The sequence below is a fragment of the Palaemon carinicauda genome, chromosome 21 (genome assembly GCF_036898095.1).
Source record: "Palaemon carinicauda isolate YSFRI2023 chromosome 21, ASM3689809v2, whole genome shotgun sequence".
Classification (NCBI taxonomy): Eukaryota; Metazoa; Arthropoda; class Malacostraca; order Decapoda; family Palaemonidae; genus Palaemon; species Palaemon carinicauda.
Genome location: NC_090745.1, coordinates 119190921 through 119211222, shown reverse-complemented (window position 1 = coordinate 119211222; position 20302 = coordinate 119190921). Strand labels below are relative to the sequence as shown.

The following is a 20302-nucleotide window of genomic DNA, read 5'->3' as shown; positions in this document are numbered from 1 at the left end:
AACCCTGCAAAACCCCCCTAAAAAAAGGTTATTTCTATGAAAAGGGTTCAAGTTTTTTTTCCTTTATTTTCCAAATTCATGTTATGGTTACTATTTTTTTTTCTCTTGAATTGTTTCAGACTTGCTGTTTATCTGTTACCTTTTACGTCATTCGTGTCAAACAGATTCTCTTTTTTTTATTTTATGCCACACCTGTTACTGCAGCTTGCTATGGATGACAAGTCTCTCAAATTCCTTCATTTTTTTAAATGTAGAGAGAAAAAAAAAAAGAAAAATAAAGGCTTGCTTCTTTGGGTGTTTTTGTTTAGCCTTTCTGTCTTGTTTTTATTTTTTTATTTTTTTATTTTTTTTTTTTTTTTGCATTTCAACTATTTTTAGACTTACTAATAATCTAATTATATTTAGACTTGACTCAGATTTTAACTATAATGAGGTTGACTCAGATTTTTAATAAATTTAGAGTGACTCATATTTTAACTATAATGAGGATGACTCATATTTTTAATATATTCAGACTGACTCAGATTTAAACTATAATAAGGCTCACTCAGATTTTTAATATATTCAGACAGACTCAAATTTTGAATATATCGAGACTGACTCAGATTTAAACTATGATGAGGCTAACTCAGATTTTTAATATATTCAAACTGACTCAGTTTTTCCACCCAAATTCACATGTAAGTAATTGATAAATTTCATCTTTTTTCAGTAATTATCCAATTGTATTTTTGGGTTGTGTGTGATTAATATTTGTCCTTTCACCCACCTCTGTTTGGTTAGTATTGAATGATGGAATTTGAGTATCTCTCTAGTCATACTTCATCGTTTTATTCTTTTTACATACTTTAAAGTAAAAACAACAAATGGATTTAGTAGATGAAAAAGCCAATTGGGGTAAAAAATTAAATTTATTTTCTAGAAAATAATCATCATAATAATTACAAATGCATAAGCCAATTTTGAAAATAAGCAACATATAATTCGTTTTTGTTTTATCCTTAGCAAGGCACATCTCTAATTCGAATAAATCATTAATTCATTTTTGTTTTTCTTCAAGCAAACAAAGAATAGCAAACCGTGCAACCGAAATAAATTCTCCACAATTCATTACCTTCATATTTTCCTCAGAGAAAAACCACATTCTATTCACAGTTGAGCCAACAAACTTAGAAAAAAAAGACTAAATAATAATTAAAAAGAACCGTTTTTCTATACTCTATACAAATCGGCAATGGGTTTTCCAAACTTGGCATAAAATATTATAACCTCCACTTCTTGCTCTTCTCAGACACACGCTGATTTTTAAGACCCTTGAAGGATCTTCTCTTCCTTGTCGTTTCTCTCTTTTCATATTGGAGATTTGTGTGCGTCAAGTCCAAGGCTAGAAAATTTCATGCCAAGAGAAAACCCTTTTACTCAAAAGCAAGCCGCTTGTGCTTTGAGGTACAACACCAAGACTCTGAAATATGACGAGAAATGCTAAAGGAACCATGAAGGATTCTGGCCATCTTGAAATTTGAAATTTTGATCTTGACCTCAGATTAAGAACTTTGCCCATATCTTATGACCCTCACGTAGATCGGTCACTTATTTTAAAAGGAACTGGGGCTATTTTATTTTCAGTCATATTATTGAATAGTAGCAAGTTTAGAATTACAGTCAAAATCCCTGGTTCCTAGCATTTCTTTATATCTGTCAAACAAGCACCTATCTTAATCATGTCTCCTAGCCTGACTGCTTGAAGATTTGACTTGATTATAATTTACTCAGACATAATTCCATTTACCACTTAATTGTACAATTTGTAGTCAAAAGTTTTTTCACTTGTTCCAATTTCACATTCACAAAACATTAATAATTAAGTTTCCCGTAACAATATCTTTTAATCACTGTAACCTTTTTTAAAATAAAGTCCTCACACTCGGTGGTTATCCACCAACCTTTAATCAAAATTTAATTCTAGATAATTTCCAGTTTCCATTTCCGTAACAATTTCAACACTGCACTTTGCCAAGACAACGAACGTTATACAAGCCAATTTCAGCCTCCAACCGCCTGTGTCACAGGCTTCACAGAACTCTTTACACCAGAAAATACAAATCAGGAAAAGATCAAGCGTCTATAGTACAGTCATTGAGGTTGGTCACATGGTTTTTTTTTATTAATCAGGTCCCAAATAGCTTAATCCTAGCTGTGCACACAATGGCCGCCGAGGCCGTGCCAAAGAAGCAAGATTGCAAGGGGTCTTCCAGTCAAAATTTATTAAAAAAAAAAAAAATGTGAAAATGGGGATGTGATTCAGTAAAAACGGTGGGGTGGGGTATCTGCACAAGTCCCATGTCATTGAGCACATGTTACTGAAAGTAAGAAATCGTTTACAACCAAAAATAAACGCAGTTGGATCGACTATTTTTTCACTGGGGAATCTTACTGGAATATTAGAAACGTTAGTCCCTGACACACAAGAAAAAAAATATGATATTCGTGGTGGTATTTCAGGTTGATGTCTTATATCTGGTTTTCAAAAAAATAATTTCTGCTGCTGAAAAATCAAACGTTATCTTTAGGTAGAATTTTTATCGGAAAAACACGAAAAACTACCAGAGGTAGTGATAAAAATAATGCAAGGATACTTAGAAATAGTTGAAAAATTCATGAAAATTCATAAACAATAAAGAGAACACTAAATTTCGCACATAAAACTTACTCGGAAGATCTTCGTTTTAAAAAAAGTGTATAATTATACATAAACATACCGTAACGATTTGGATGGTTGGATTATCAATATTGTAACAAGACATGATGGGCATACATATAAATATACGATTTCTGACTGACAAGTTATCCTTACCCGACTTCTTGGGCCACGATCCCAGCTCCTCTGCAAGTTCGGAAGCCAGTGTGTGAATGCTTCTGAGACGGGTACCTCTTGTACTGATTTCAAAAATGGGTTTAGTCACTGAAGGCATAGGTCGCCGTAATTTACACGGAGCACAATAATTTTGCTTTGTTTTTTGATCCGTAAAAATGAATTATAAAAAAAAGATAATGCGAAAATAAATAAGAAAAGATCGCTGATAACGGTAACAAATGTAAGGGACTTTCATCAGTAGACCTGGCCTTAAAAATATCTTCATTTACAATGTAAGGTCAAGAGGTAGGAAACAGAATCATCCACACTATACATGATAAAGCTACAAGTAAAAAAATGTACCTTAACACATTCAATACGTAGAGTTTCTCTTAAAAAGTTGCTTATCATCATCCCTACACACAAGCATAGCTATTCACTGTCATTGTATGGAAAATGTTATTTCCATGAAGGAGCTACAGTACAAAGAAAAGAGTGCACATTGAACTAACTTACAGGCATTTTCCCCTCCGTGAGGTTACTGCTATCATCAGCTTCCAGCCGAGATGACCTTAACGCAAAACCCAGGGGCTGACCAAAGGCCACCAGTCGGTCTGGAACGGTCCAGTGGCCACAGCAAAACCAACAGCGAGCTATTGTGCCAATCCCACCCAGAGGAACTGATCCTGCCAACAATCATCATCATCATCATCCTCATCCTCATCCTGCTGCTTCCGTGACGCGCTCCTTCCTTGATGATGCATTCCTCCTCCTGTCTCCTGTGCCTTCAGGCCAAAAGCCCTTTTCACATCGGCCTCAGAGTCCGTCTGACAGACTTCCAATCTCTAGCCCCACTTGAGCACTAACCCTTTTCAAGTCTGTTTTCATGTTCCATCTAACCTCCTGTCAGTCTGCTGCTGTCCCACTATTTCACTTCGACAATACTATTTCTTGTACTACTCTTTTTTTAGAATTTACTTTCAAAATACTTTTTCCTGATAGGTAAAATCTAATTTGTATATAGTTTATATTTACACGAAAAGGCCATTACGTAGTAGTGAAAAACAATTGTCAATTTTTTTTAAAGAAAAATGGTCTTTATTTCTCTTGTCCACGTCCAGATTTTATTTGATGCAATTGCAAATTTTCTTATCAACTATCTCACTTCATGTCCCTCATTTTTCTTCCACACTACAGTATGTAAAAAAAAGTCTTTTCAGTTTCCCCATTTGCTCAGGCTTCACCAATCGTTTCCATGCACACAGCGGTCAACATCATCATCTTTCTCAAGTGTTCTGGTGAATTGCAAACGGGTTTGAGTTTGTTTTAACTTTTTCTCTATGTTCAGCAAGGAATCTTTGACTATTTCTAAGATGAAACATCGAAATTCAGACTTACGGAGTAAAGTTGTAGACAGCACAATAGATCACACAATTAGCATACAACTAATCTCTATATATTTACATCGGCTCACAGTTTTCTGGTGAACTGCAAAAAAATTAAAAAACTTCTTTCTTGGTCCATATGGTTAAGTTTTTTTTTTTTTTTGGTTTGCAATGTCTTCAACGTTTCCCCTGTCAGACAACCGTGACTGGACTACTTCGAAAGAGCATACAAAATGGTAACCTACGACAAAGGTCTCTGAACCACTTGCACTAACGACTTCCCGTTAACTTCAGGTATATAAGACCAAATACATTTAAAAACAAAATGAACAACCGTCTCTCGTATCTCTCTCTCGCTTTCTCTTTCTCTCTCTTTTTTTTTTTTGTTAACCATAGATGTATTACTTCCAACTCAGTTTCAACAATCCAGTAAATGGTTAAATGTTTTTGTTGCACACTGTCTTTTGTTGATGGTTCGTTTAGAAGAAATATTTTCGAGTCTGCTTGAATTTTATGACTTTTCGAGATCATTTTTTCCAATGGTCCTGATCTTGTTTAGTAATGTATGAAAGGAAAGATAAATATTTGTTTTTTCCCATTCTGATGTCCATCTGGCAAGTGGTCCCAAGTGTAAAGACGAACGTGGCGGTGGTGAGCTTCTATGTGAGGGGAAAAAAACTTTCCCCAAAAAATTAGTCCGACATTTTCATCCTCAGCAAGAACAACAACAACAACCAATTGTCTCCCGGTCACCTCATGTCCCAACAACTGCCTTTTGTTCATTTTTTTAAAGGTTTCATCTCTGATGACATAAGTGCCACTAGACAAGACAAGAAAGTTCATTATACACACTGTTCTCCGATGGTGTCCTTGAGGGAAGAGGTATTCTTCGGGGTTGATATCACTCATTGTAGGCCCTATTCAAAGAGGAGAGAAGAAGAAGAATTCGTTATTAAATATTTATGCACTATATATATATATATATATATATATATATATATATATATATATATATATATATATATATATATATATATCTTGAATTGTTTGTAACACGTTTCTCGATTAAAAAACAAGCATCTTTCATAAATATTTGATTATGAATTGTCATCCAAAATTCTTTGAGCATGTATGTATATATATATATATATATATATATATATATATATATATATATTATATATATATATATATATATATATATATATATATATATATATATATATATATATATACTGTATATATATACTGTATATATATATAATATATATACTGTATATATATACTGTATATATATAATATATATATCTAATATATTGATATATAACACACAAAAAAAATCTTAATGACTGAATTACCGTGTTGTGCGGGGTCATCCCTGGAGCGACATCAGATGCAATAGACTACCACAAATGTTTGTCTTCTCTGAAGAAGGAGCTGAGGGGCTTGACGAAGTGATGGTCCACGTGACCACAAGAGGGGCAGGCGTGAGTTCTGCTGTAGTCGCTGAAGAAACTAAGTCTCTGGTCGGGGGGAATTACAATGGCTTCACATTTGCTGCACTGTAGGGGAGAAAGCAAGAGAGAGAAAGGGGGGGTTTAGTGATGAGTAATTTGTAGAAATATGGGAGAGCTTAAAAGTCTATTTATGTTGGGTGTTCTAAGTTTGTTTAGGTCCTTAAATGTAGCAAATGTTAGTTGAAATTGATACGAACTGGATTTTTTTGTTTAAGTCTCTGTTGTTTTATGCATAATTAAAGATGAACTAATCAATGATTAACAGAAAAAATTATGTTCACATAGATATATATATATATATATATATATATATATATATATATATATATATATATATACACTGTATATTATGCGTGTATATATATATATATATATATATATATATATATATATATATATATATATGTACACTATATTATGTGTGTAAATATATATATATATATATATATATATATATATATATATATATATATATATATATATATATTATATACCCTGTATATTATGTGTATATATATATATATATATATATATATATATATATATATATATATATATATATATATACTTTGTATATTATAACTGCATTATAATAAAATTCCATGTAACACAACTATCAAAATCGACTTCATGACCCACACACGTCACTGTCACATTCATAAACACAACGCGCTTTCCCTCTTACGAAAAGCGAACCAAATAATCTTCACCAGACCTGTTACGACCAATAAAAAAAAAAGCTCATGTAATACAAAAGCTAAAATTCCTGCTTTAAAGGGAACAAACACGAAGCCCCGATCGGGAAAGAACAAAGGATGATGCGAGCAACGACTTCCTGGTTGTCCACGGGAATACGCCCGTCCTCCTTTATAAGGTCATTAAGTGACCCGGACGCCCCCCGATCAATACCCAGGAAAGGTCACGCCAGGTCGTCGCCACGAGAGAGAGAGAGAGAGAGAGAGAGAGAGAGAGAGAGAGAGAGAGAGAGAGAGAGGTGTATTGACGCCCCTCCCATTTTAATTCTCCCACCCCTTCTCTTTCTGTATTTCCTGGACTTCGTTTTAATTTTTTTTTCCTGGTTCGATGGAGTAAATTCTTGATTGCTGGAAACATAACCTGAATTGAGGTCACAACCGATTGTGACTTCGGGTTGTTTCTTGGTGTAGAAATAACCGTAAAGTGTATTGGTTGTGGATTTGATAGAAATCATGCATGTCTGTGTTTTTAATGTTTATTGATTATTGAATTTACACAAATCAAGCATGTGTTTTTAATCTTTGTATTGGTTCTAGATTTGATACAAGGCAAGTGGTTTTAATGTTTGTATTGATTTTAGAATTGACACAAATCAACCATGTGTTTTTGATTTTTGGAATTGTTCTGGATTTGATACAAATCAAGTATTTATTTTCAATATTTGTGTGCATTTATGTAAGTATATATGTATATATATATATATATATATATATATATATATATATATATATATATATATATATATATATATGTATATCACTATGCATATATATAGAATTCAAACGTGCTTGGTTTGTAGAAATCCCAGAACTAAGTGATTATGTATAAACGTTAAGACAACCATAAATAATTATAGGGATATACAGTAATTTTATATACCCGAGATGATGGGTTGTAGGATTTTGTTTGAACAAGAAAAAGATGTAAACAAAAGGTTAATCAGAAAAGAAGAATATGTTTATAGACAAATAAAAGCGTTGTTGGATCAAATGTTTTTTGATAAGTTTGTGTTAGTAGTAAAAGGAACGAACTATATGCAGTATACATCAACTTTAAAAAATAATATTAAGATAGAAAAAAGTTAATAATAACGTAGATAAAGCTAATGATCATTATTGGGAAGGATGCAATGGGCAAGAAGTTTAGAGCCCATGGTATAAGTTTGATGAGAGCTATTAAAAGATGTTATGATGGAGACAAAGCCTGTGGCTGGTAGCATGGAGTGATGTAGTGAGAGTTCAAAAAGGACAATGACTGTGTGTTTGCAATGTTGAGGGATAAGAATGAGATGTAAATTCAGTATAGAATGGACTACATTTTCAGATGAAATTATACAGTGATGTGCTTATTAAGGATATCATTATCATTATTATTATTATTATTATTATTATTATTAATATTATTATTATTATTATTACTACTACTACTTGTCAAGCTACAACCCTTGTTGGAAAAGGAGGATGCTATAAGCCCAGGGGCTCCAACAGGGAAAATAGCCCAGTGAGGAAAGGAAACAAGGAAATAAGAAGTAATTAAAATTGAATATTTTAAGAACAGTAACATTAAAATAAATATTTTATATATAAACTAAACTTTAATAAAGAGAATCAACAGAAACTGTGAAAGCCGATTGAAAGTTAGTAAGAGAAGAAAGGAGAGAGTAAATTAAGCAAGAATCATTGTTACGAGGTTAAATGGGAACATGGTAGAGGAACCAATTAATTTTAACATGGATATTGAAAGAATGCTTGTGGTGTTTCATATAAATATTTTGTAGTAAATGTGATGGATTGTAAAGTAAGAGATGAATTGAGTCACGAATATCTGAAGCAAGAAAAGCAGCAGGATTATGTTAATAAGAAATTAGAAAGACTTGAATTATTGGGAGACGCCTAGAGGTAATAAATGAAGGAATTGTTCTGTGCCAACTTGTCTTTATGAATGTGAAGTGTGGGTGTTTAATATGACAATAAAAGCTAGAAATTGTTGAAGTAAACTGTTTGTTGAGTGGATGAGGTGGAAGATGAATTGACTTGGGGAAGTAAATACATCAACATTAAGATTTGATTAGAGTAGTTTGAGGTTGTTTGGTGATAGTAAAGAATGGACGATAATAGATTGGTGACTTGATGTAAGAGGAAAGGAAGCTATATAAATAGTTTGGTAGATGGTGTAAAAAACGTCTTGGAAAGGAAGAGCAGGAGTTCATGTAAGATAGGGGTAAGGGGTTTAATTTATCCTAACGAGTTTTCTGTGTAGTTGTATAAAGCAAGTAATATTTAACAAGTTTACCACACGGTTTTCATCTACGATTCAGCAGTTCAAAGATACTTGTGGCTGTGATTAAAAATGAGATGACTCTGGAGAAGAATCAACATAGTGGTCTTTGTCCCTACAATACTGTAGTCGCTGAAGCCGGGATGAATCTCCAGTGTTTGATTTTTGTGTTTGAATATTATGTGCAAGAATATATTGCATTTAGATTTACATATTGAATATATTGCTACACTCTTAAAAAAAAACGTAAAATTTTAATCGGAAATTCTCCGTAAAAATCTGTTCGCAGCCGTATTTCATTAAATATAGACGACCGTAATTTTTACCATACTTTCTTATTATCTTTTACGGGTTGGTGACCGTAATATCACTCCATTACGCTCAATATATCCGTTTTTAAAACTGTAAAAATCCTGGAATAAATTTAACTAGGCTTTTACCGGTTTTTTAATGCAAATTTTCATGTGCACGCACATAGGTTCACTTTGCAAGTCGAGTATTAATCGTCATAATTAACCCGATTGGAATCTACCTGTCCTGTTCGAACGAACTGCATTCTGATGAAGAGCCATTGATCATCAAAGGGAAACATCAAAACTATAAACTAAAATATATAACCGGTAAAAATGTTAAGTAAAAGGAGAATAAGGAAGGAAGTACAAGGAGAATAAGGGTGGAAGTAAAAGGAGAATAAGGTTGGAAGTAAAACGAGAATAAGGAAGGAAGTAAAAAGAGAATAAGGATGGAAGTAAAGGAGAATAAGGAAGGAAGTAAAACGAGAATAAGAATGGAAGTAAAAGGAGAATAAGGATGTAATACGAGAATAAGGAAGGAAGTAAAAGGAGAATAAGGAAGGAAGTAATACGAGAATAAGGAAGGAAGTAAAACGAGAATAAGGAAGGAAGTCAAACGAGAATAAGGAAGGAAGTAATACGAGAATAAGGAAGTGAAAGGAGAATAAGGAAGGAAGTAAAACGAGAATAAGGAAGGATTAAACGCTGCTGACTAGATGCAAACTATGGAATATGACGGCCAATATAAATAACTGCATATCTGCCCGAGCCCCCGCCGAGTCTTGGGTCACTGACCACCCAACACACATTGCATGTGTGGTTCTGCTCATATTGATCTGCAAGTTGCAGGCCTGCGCACTTACTGGCCAGAGGGAAGGAGTTTTAAGGGGGGAAGGGGGGCGCTGTGAAAGATCGCAGAAAGAAGGGGGGAGGGGCAGAAGCGTGGGAAGGGGAAAGGACAATGGCAGGGGAAAGACAATTAAGGAACTGAAAAGGAATAAAAGTTCACGGTGGAGAATACAAAATGATGGGTGGCAGTAATAACGAAAACACAATTATTTTACCAGTCATGTCATACACATACATTAATGTGTATGTATTTGTGTTTATATACAATATATATATATATATATATATATATATATATATATATATATATATATATATATATATATTCAGTATATATAGATCGATAGATAGATGAATAGATAGATAGATATAAATAAATAAATAAACATATACATATATATATATATATATAGTATATATAGATCGAGATATATATATATATATATATATATATATATATATATATACTATGTATATATTTATTTATATCTAAATATCTATTCATCTATCGATCGATCGATACTATATATATATATATATATATATATATATATATATATATATATATATATATATATATATATATATCAACGGATGCCATGACATTTCATAGTTGTCAATGACAACATAGAAATACTGCTTAGACCCCCCTCCCTCGTTGCTTAATTTCACTGCTTGATCGACTTAAAGTAATGCAAACTTGTATATTTTTAATCTGAATACGTGAATTTATGCCAATAAAAGTATGAAGGAAATCATTATAATTTTAGAGGTATTTAAAAATAATAACCCAAAATGGTCATGGTAACTTTAATTTTGTAACTGGGCGTTGTTATGTATAGTTTATGTTCCGGGTTACTCTGTGATACAAAGATAAAAGCTATCTCTCTCTCTCTCTCTCTCTCTCTCTCTCTCTCTCTCTCTCTCTCTCTCTCTCTCTACCTGAGGCCATGATAGAAATCTAGCTTGATATACACAGTATGGCAACTAAAATACGAACAAATTCTTTTTTATAAACCTTTTGCTCGGTCGCTAGGATATTTACACTTCCTGATAACCCATCCGAATAAGAAAAAAAGGGAAGCTCGACTTTAAAAATGGAAAATCTAGTGTCTATCTATCTGTGTGGGTATGCGTGTGTATATATATATATATATATATATATATATATATATATATATATATATATATATATATATATATATACATATATATATATATCTATACATATATATATATATATATCTATACATATATATATATATATATATGTATGTATGTATGTATGTATGTATATATATATATATATATATATATATATATATATATATATATATATATATATATATATACACACATACAGTATATGCACACTTGCCCTTTAACTTTATATTCATGAACACAATGTAAAAAAGGAATTAACATCTCCAGCTTATAAAGTATTTGGCAATCGAGTTAACTCTGTATATGATTGGTATCACGATTTCATTACAGCCTAACCTATACTCCCCCCCCCCTTTCTCTCTCTCTCTCTCTCTCTCTCTCTCTCTCTCTCTCTCTCTCTCTCTCTCTCTCTCTCTCTCTCTCTCTCTGGTTGAAGAATCTAGTCCTCTTTACACAATGGTGGCAGTGAGAGATAAGGAGGCGCCAAAAGCCTCGAGGATTTAGAACAGGGTGACAAGTTTTCATACGTGTGAGCCAAAGGCTCTGGGTGATTGGTTTCTGAATTGATCCTAAGAAAAAATAAGCAAATACCGAAGAAAGAAACCTGAATGATTTTCCACGTAATTCATACGGAAAAGTAAATTTAAATCAAGTGAATTGCGGATTGAATTCAAGGTAAATAGATTAGATTTCTCCGTTCATAGATTTAGGTTTCTGAATCGATCCTAAGGAAAAAAAAAAAGCAAATACCGAAGAAAGAAACCTGAATGATTTTCCACGTCATTCATACGGAAAAGTAAATTTAAATCAAGTGAATTGCGGATTGAATTCAAGGTAAATCGATTAGATTTTTCCGTTCATAGATTTAAAAAGCCTTTAGAATTATACCAACGAAACTGAATTCACTTTAAATCAAAAGAATTACCGATTAATTTCAAGTTAAAAGATTTGATTTCACCGTCCATAGATTTAAAAGCCACCAAAATCATACCGACGCATAATAATTAAATTCAGATCAAATGAATTGTTGATTGATGTCAAGGTTAAAAGATTAGATTTCGCCGTACATAGATTTAGAAGTCATTAGAATTATACCACACAAAATAATTACATTTATATAAAAAGAATTGCGGGTTGATTTCAAGTTTTAAAGATTAATTTTCACTGTCCATATATATATATATATATATATATATATATATATATATATATATATATATATATATATATATATATATATATATATATAGGTATGAGGAATTAATGTTGACGTGCATATAATTGCCATTAATGTCGAAGTGCATGCGTAGACAATTCAGACCCAAAATAACATACCAAAATATGAGAGAGAGAGAGAGAGAGAGAGAGAGAGAGAGAGAGAGAGAGAGAGAGAGAGAGAGACTTCATTGGCAATTTCTCCCGGAATCGATTGAAATACTTTAAATCAAATCAGAAATAAGTAATACACGATGTTTCAAAAGGGATAAGTCAAAGTAAGGAAGACGTAACTTATAGAGAGAGAGAGAGAGAGAGAGAGAGAGAGAGAGAGAGAGAGAGAGAGAGAGAGAGAGAGAGGAGAGAGAGAGAGAGAGAGAATATGAATTGCCACAGTCAAGGAATACTCTTTATGGATACGAACCATGACGCTTGAAGATAAGAACAAGCACGAGGACAAAGACGAGAATACCGGGCGGATGACATCCGATTAAAAATAATAACAAAATGTGACTTTTGTTGCTTACTTTTAACCGGCTTTCGCAGCAGGGCATGGCGGCGAAGATATCGAAGGAATACATGGTGCCCAGGATGAGGGCGGAGCCGTCCCATCGGGCGTTGCAGAACGCACACCGAAGGTTGACTGACCATCCCTCCAGGCATCCCATGCACACGGCCGCCAAGTACTGCTGTCGGCCCTCCACTCGAACCTGTAGGGAGGGGAGAGAGGCAGAAGGATTGTAAAAGGGCGTTAGCTAAAGGCGGGATTAGACGGTCGAAGCGTTTGAGGTGATGTTCGAACGTGTGAACTACACCTTATTTAAAACTTTGCCAATATACTTGACCCTACTAAAGACTTCCACCTTCCGATGACCGTCTTTAAGCGGGGTTTTCACGGTCGAACCGTTCATCAAACCCGGTTGTCGAACACGCTCGTCGAACGGTTCGAAGAAAGTCTGTCCTCACTTGATTTTTATGGGAGGGGCTTCATTGTCCACAAACCTAATGCCTTTGTGGCTGACTCCACCTCTTCGAACCCTTTGACAAGCAGGCTCGACAACCGGGTTTGACGAACCGTTCGACCGTGTTAACCCGGCTTTCGACGTTAATCAGAAGTTGGAAGTCTTTAGTAGGGCCAAGTCTATGGCGAAGTTTTAGTTGAGGTACAATTAAGGGATTTTCTATTTTAAAAAGATATTCTAGTTAGATTGATATGAAAAGATTAACTTAATGGCGACTGTTCATATAGGCATAAGAACATTAAAAGCTATCTATGTAGTTACAATTTGTTATTGGATTGGTAAAAGTAATCAATCTATCTGACTGGAATACTACTAATTAGTAATTATTTTAAGGAAACTGGAATTTAATAGATTGATTAGACTATATTGACGTGCCAACAAAAACCGCCAATTGAAAGGCCTTTTCTTGAAAGTGAAATTTCATTGACTGAGATCTGTCCTATCACATCTATTCGATCTGATATTATATCACACAAGAAGGGCCAAACATAAGCTTCACTTACGGGTATGGCAGATTTGGCATGCTGGATAGGTGTGAGGAAGAATGTCCCGTCGAGGAGAGGGTACCTGTCGAAAACTAGGAGTGCCTGATGGCATAACACACACGCCGTCCGGGATGACCTCTGACCCGCTAACGTCGACAGGATGAAGCATCTGGTGTCGTCATTGCCGTGTAGACCATCATCTTCCATCTGGGGGAGAGTAAGGAGACGCCAAAGGAGCAAACGCAAGTCTTAAGGTTTTTCTTTGAGCCATTACGTCTTAAAAAAAGGCATTACAAGACTCGTCGGTCTTTTTCTCAAATTGGAAATATCTTTTTTACACTGGACCAACCGACTCTTGGGTTGACTTGGCCTTTTGCGGCCAAGCCAGGCAATAAAAGGGGGTAAAATATGTTGAGTAATTTTGACAAAAAACATATGTTTGTATATAAATTGATTTATATTCATTCACTCCCTCATACATACACAATATATACTATATATTATTCATTACTAACTAGCAGAAGCAGCTTATTAAATTACAAAGTACATTTAGAAGGAAAAATATCCTCATATAACCCATGCCATGTGGGGAATATTTTAAAACCTTTTTCGTTCTTATATTATTGGGGTATATGTGAGTTAAGTCTTACTTGTTGACCTTTAGTTGGGGAACCCATCTTTAGGAAAATGCGTGGGTGACGTTAACCGATCTAATTACCTCCCAACTCTTTAAACAAACATCAGAAAAATTTGCATCTTTTCGGACATAAATTTCCCGTAAACCTGGTTAGAAAATAAAGGAAATTCCATGCTAACAGTGGTCACCTTGGTGGACATATCTGTTAACTAACTATTATCTTTAGAAAATCTATTTCTAGAGACAACAATCATACCATCAAAAGGAAAACCTTTTTTGTAAAAGACATAACTTTTACGGTGAGACATGAAAACAAACACTTTGCTTAAAGAAGTGTATTGTAATATCGACTCCAGAGAGATTCCTAACTACAAATATAGAAATCATCCAGAAATTAAGTCATAATAAATCCATCTAATAAATAATTTTTTTTTTTCTACGCTGAGCTCCGCCAAATATTTCCCATAACACTTAATACAGAGATGCATAGGATAGCAACTTATACATAAAAATCAATAAAATGCGCATTACGTATATGCATGCTTAAGCTATTGTGTTCTCGCTAGTATTACGCCATCGACAACGAAGGTATATGCTATTTATAAATATAAATACATTGGTTTTTGCATTGACAATACACTAATACCACAATCAAGCATTATTGTATTATTTATATATTGCCTTATATTCCTATATTCGTCTGTTAAATGGTATTCCTAAAAAAATCAACAGCATCCCATTCGGGAGATGAGCTCAAATCTGCCTGAGACCATCCAACCTTCGTTCCATTTCCGTAAAAAATATAATCGCCCTAGAAAAAAGAAAAGGTATAGTATAGGGTTAGAAGAATTGGGGACATAGGACCTGGGGTTACAGGTTGAGGAGTAGAAGGAAAAAGTCAGAGAAATTAAAAAAAAAAAAGTGATAAAGAGAAATATAAAAAATATATATATATAATATGTATCCCATAGACATCATCTTACTTCTTATGTCATCATCAAAGATCATTAATCGCTGAGCACTCTAGTTATCGCTGGTGTTGAACAGTATGATAATACTCGCGGTTTGCCCAAGCGGGGGACTGGCGAATCTTGATTTCCCATTACAGAAGGATTGTTTGTGGCACCTAAGGACTTTTCATTATTATTATTATTATTATTTTTATTATTATTGTGATTATTATTATTATTATTATTATTATTATTATTGTGATTATTATTATTATTATTATTATTATTAGTGCTACTACTATTAATACTATCAATCTAAATGTCACTCTTGTTATTATTCCAGTTGTTAAATTTTAGTTTATTAGTAATAGGGATATCTTTTAATGCAAGTTAAGTGTTACTCTATTATTATCATTCTTGCTGATCGTATTAGTAGTTTACTAATGATGTTTACTCTTTAAGATATTCTTCATGATGTTGTTATCATTATTATACATGAACTCCAAGGCATTTCAAGCTAGAAAGAAGTTACTAGCCAGAGGAGGATTAAGATTAGAAGTCCTTATACCCTACGGCTCTTTTATACTTATAGTTTTTTCTCCTGCATTTAAACACTTTAGTTAGCAAGACATCTTCGTAATGAGTGAGAAGATAGAATATTGTAAAAGGAAGTTTACAATGACGGGAAGGATAAACTTTCCATGCAGAACCCCACCTCTTATATGACAGAGGAACGGGTTGATTTATATTTGAATAGATTACATTTGAATAGAGAATTAGCCGTAGGGAGGTGCATCACAAGTAGGTAGGATAAGGAAAGGAAATTGGGGGGGGGGGGAAGGGTGATAAGGATTTTGGAAAAAGGATTGAAATACCTCCAGAGGAACTCTGAAGATTTCATAAGATTCGCCAAACAAAATTACGGTAATGGGGGCAAAAATTGGGGAAACAGGCAGATTTTGCTGTGATATTTATTATTATTAATTTTTTTTTTCGCCTATTTTGTTTTTCTTCTGAAATATCTTAAGTCTATTACCACTATAGTCAATTCTTTTTAGTGAGGCAGATTTACACCGGCTGGTAGGGGTGCGCTTTTAGCTTGGAAAAGTTTCATGATCGCTGATTGATTGGACTAGATATTTCTAACCAATTAGATAGCAGGAAACTTTTTCGAGCTAAAAGAGCACCGCTGCAAATCAGTGCAAATGCGCCCCATTAAAAAAATGGAGTTTAGAAAACATATTTCTAAAGTGTTTGGTCGACGCCCTATTTTCAAAACTCTAAGGAAACCTGCTAAGGATCATCCAGTCGCTGTTTTGTTTCCGTAAAAGTTCAATAATACTAAAAAGACAGAAGATATAAGACGTGAGAATTAATAGAATTAAAAAATATTAAGATTTCTTGAGGAATGCAGGGCATGTTTTGTTGACTCAGCCAAATACAAATATAAGTCAACACCACTGAAAGATTGTTCATAATCTGTACCACTGCTTAAAAAAGGTACAGTTAATGCCACTGAAAAAAATACACACATACATATTAAAAAAAATATATATCTCGAGAATTCCACAAGAACTATGCCCGTCCCTATAGCGACTCTCACATACGGTGGGAGTTGTTACAGGCACAGATGTTTAAAACACTGAAAGAGAGAGAAAGAGAGTGCTGCTGGCTGCTGGCTGCTGGCTGCTGGTGTGAGGTTCCTCTTATAGCATCTTTCAGGTTGTTCGCGGAATGCCACACGGGGGCAGATGAACGAATCTCTTGTTATTAAACCTTATAATATATAATGAGATGTGAGCTCTTGTATCAACAACTTCCAGCATCTCGTACAGTCATTCAAACTTGCTTTCATCAACAACTCTCTGTATTAAATATGATCAGTTGATTCATTCTTTTTTCATTATTATCGCTTGGACTGTGTCATTCTTATCAAGAGCTCACTTTGGGGAAGAGGAAACAGCTCTCTTTTAGGGGAGGGAGCTGGGGGTTTGGGAGGAGCTCGAGTCATAATGTTGGTGCTTGACTGAGCTCTGAGGTTGTGGGAAGTGAGGTTTCAAGGTTAAGGGGTGGAGGAGGTGGAAGGATGTGTCATCGTCTCTTAGAGTAACTCTGGATTTCCAACCTCGGTGAGAAGTGATGAGGTGGATGTGTCATTGGGAGTTTTATTTAAATATTTCTCTCCCCTTTTTTAAATGCTACATCAAAGATATCACTAAATGGACTAAAACTACTGAACTAAAATAAAAAAAAAAAATGGAAATAATCCACCAAATGAATCTTTCTGAAGATGACAGGGATAAGGATGTTCCATAAGGATATCGAGATTCGTTCGTTTAGATTACGGTGACAAATGCAGCATGACTGGAGTCCTTGAAGCACATTTTCTCTTCGAGTTACCTTCGCTCTACCTATTTGCGCAGTGATAACTGTGACATTACTCTTTTGACCAGACACTTCCTAACTGTTTAAATGTTTAATTTTCTTATGCAAATTTGAAATTAAGTTAAAGAAACCCTCTTGTACATTTTTTCCACACAAGCCCATCTCCGTTATAAGCAATTCGAAATGAGCTCAGGTTGCTTCCCACATCGCTTCCATTTCCGCAAAGACCTTTCCCTACCTCAATCGTTACGTTAATGAGTTCAGTATATAAAATAAATGAAAATACCTGTAAAAAACAAAAGGAAGGGGTACAAGGGCATAGCCAGCAAGGAAGGTGGGAAGGGGTTTTGGGAGTTTATAGGTGAAGGGAAAGAGGTCAGCTAGTGATGACTTTGGTAGAGTCACCACACTCCTCGCCATCATCTTCAGCTTCATCTTAGGAGGCATTCTGTGGTCCACTGAAAAGGAGCCTGGTGTGTCGTTGTGGTAGTGGTAGCTGTAGATCGCATAGTAGTAGTAGTAGTAGTAGTAGTAGTAGGTAGTAGTAGTAGTAGTAGTAGTCTTTCTCGCTCTCACACTTTCGTTGGCAAGCAACTTTTCTGAAGGAAAAGGCTTGATCGTGCCTGTGACACCGCGCGTGAAGCCCCAGCGGGGGGGCGAAGCAAATCTGTGTTCCATGGACGTCAGTTTTGAGGGGGTAGGAAAATTTTCGCCATGGTTCCCCCCTACCCCCCCCCCCCCTCTCCAAACCTGCATGTCTGTGACTGATTTGCTTTCAGACACACCTCTGAAGCGCTGGCCACGCCCCCTGCTGACATCAGCATTGCTGATTTCAGCAGGCACAGGCAAGCTCCAGAAGTGGGCGGTTTGTGTGGGAGGGAGGTAGGAGTGTCCCCAGCGAAGGAAAGGATTCCGGGTCGAGAAAAAGGATATGGCGAAGGATTGGGAAGCAAAGGATACGCCGCACAGATTTGCACTAAGATTGCGGTGATGGTGAGCAATGCGGGGGAGACTGGCTCATTCCAAAATTGAAAAACAGTTGTAAAAAAATAAAATTCCAATAAATACTAAAGCTAAATAACATAAAATAAATCCGTATAAATTATTAGAATTGTAAAAAAATATATTGCATCCATATACTGTATTGTAATTTGGACTACAAGTTTTCTTAAATTATTGTATGGTTGTGGTAAATAAAATATCTATCTACCTATCTATCTATCTATCCATATATCTACATATCTATACACTTGATTTCATATTCCATTTCAATGGAAGTTTTAAATGAACTGAAAATCCGCTTGTCCTCATCCTCGAAATAAGCCATTTCCACAAAACCGAGAGAGAGAGGAAGTGAGCTGAAAACCTACGAGTAAGAGAAATGTGAGATATAAAACGAGAGGTGAATGTTAAAAAAAGGAATTAAAAAAAAACAGAAAATGAGAGCACTAAACTCTTAATTCTACTAGTTAATAACCCAACGCCGAAATGAAAAAAGTAAACAAACAAACAACTAACCAAATCATGACATTTAGAAACTCAGCAGTACAGTACTTTTTTTATTTTTAAAGGACATCCACTAGTCAGCTATGTTGTGTACAGTACATATAAATATTAAAAAAGAGCCATTCACCACGCACAGTCAGTACGAGCGGGACATTCACCCCCATCATCATCATTATCATCATCATCATCACCAAAAAAAAGCTATAGAAAGCATCATCATCATCAGCATCATCATCAGGGATGGGATCATCACCACATCACACATTATTCGCGGAGTTAAAAAGCACCCACACGGGGGGTGTAGAGCGAATCCGCAGTCATCATCATCATCATCATCACCACCATCATCATCACAAAGTAATAGATATAAAAAATAAACCACCAACTTCAGTACCATCACCCACGATAACGTGTACATTATTTTTTATCTACACAGAAAACTAAAAAAAAAAAAGAGCAAGATCATATCAGGACAAGCAGCTGTTAATGGCAGTAACAAAAACTTTTTTTTAAGATACTAAACGTGTCATTCACAAGCAAAAAAACACACACAAGCTTATAAGTGGTGAATGTATGCATAGTAAAATTTTATGAAATTAATGCATAGTATCATTTGTTTAAGGTCATACCATGATTATTGTTCAGTGAAAGCAACACAGTATTCATCGCAGTAGTCGACAAAAATAAAAAATTAAAACAGAAAACCCCCAAAAATACCTGCGGATTCGTAAAGCATTGATTGCGGTAATGGATTCAATTCCGAGGAGGGACAAGCCAATTTTTTCCTAATGATATTTCCCTAATTTCCTGATTAATTTCCATATTCATCAAAGGATTACAAATGGCATGCAAAACACATAAGAAAAACTATATACTGCAAAATAAAACCGTTTAACATACTTACGCTATGCATCAAGGCGCATCTCACAATTATGTTATTAATTGCTGGTGATCATTTACACGGGTAAATATGTAGTTTTTTTCACATTTCCCCTTGACAAGAGATT

General features: G+C 34.5%; 1 protein-coding gene across 1 annotated transcript in view; it reads right to left on the bottom strand.

The window, feature by feature from the left end:
- Nucleotides 1-2101: 2101 nt before the first annotated feature.
- heca (headcase) overlaps nucleotides 2102-20302 on the bottom strand; it is a 65437-nt gene continuing 47236 nt past the window's right edge. Inside the window, exons 3-6 of the mRNA XM_068345309.1 lie at nucleotides 13836-14024; nucleotides 12838-13020; nucleotides 5598-5801; nucleotides 2102-5156 (exon numbers count right to left, since the gene is read on the bottom strand). Of these exons, the coding sequence (XP_068201410.1) occupies nucleotides 5643-5801; nucleotides 12838-13020; nucleotides 13836-14024 (531 nt within the window). The 3' untranslated portion in view covers nucleotides 2102-5156; nucleotides 5598-5642. The remainder of the gene's footprint in view (nucleotides 5157-5597; nucleotides 5802-12837; nucleotides 13021-13835; nucleotides 14025-20302) is intronic.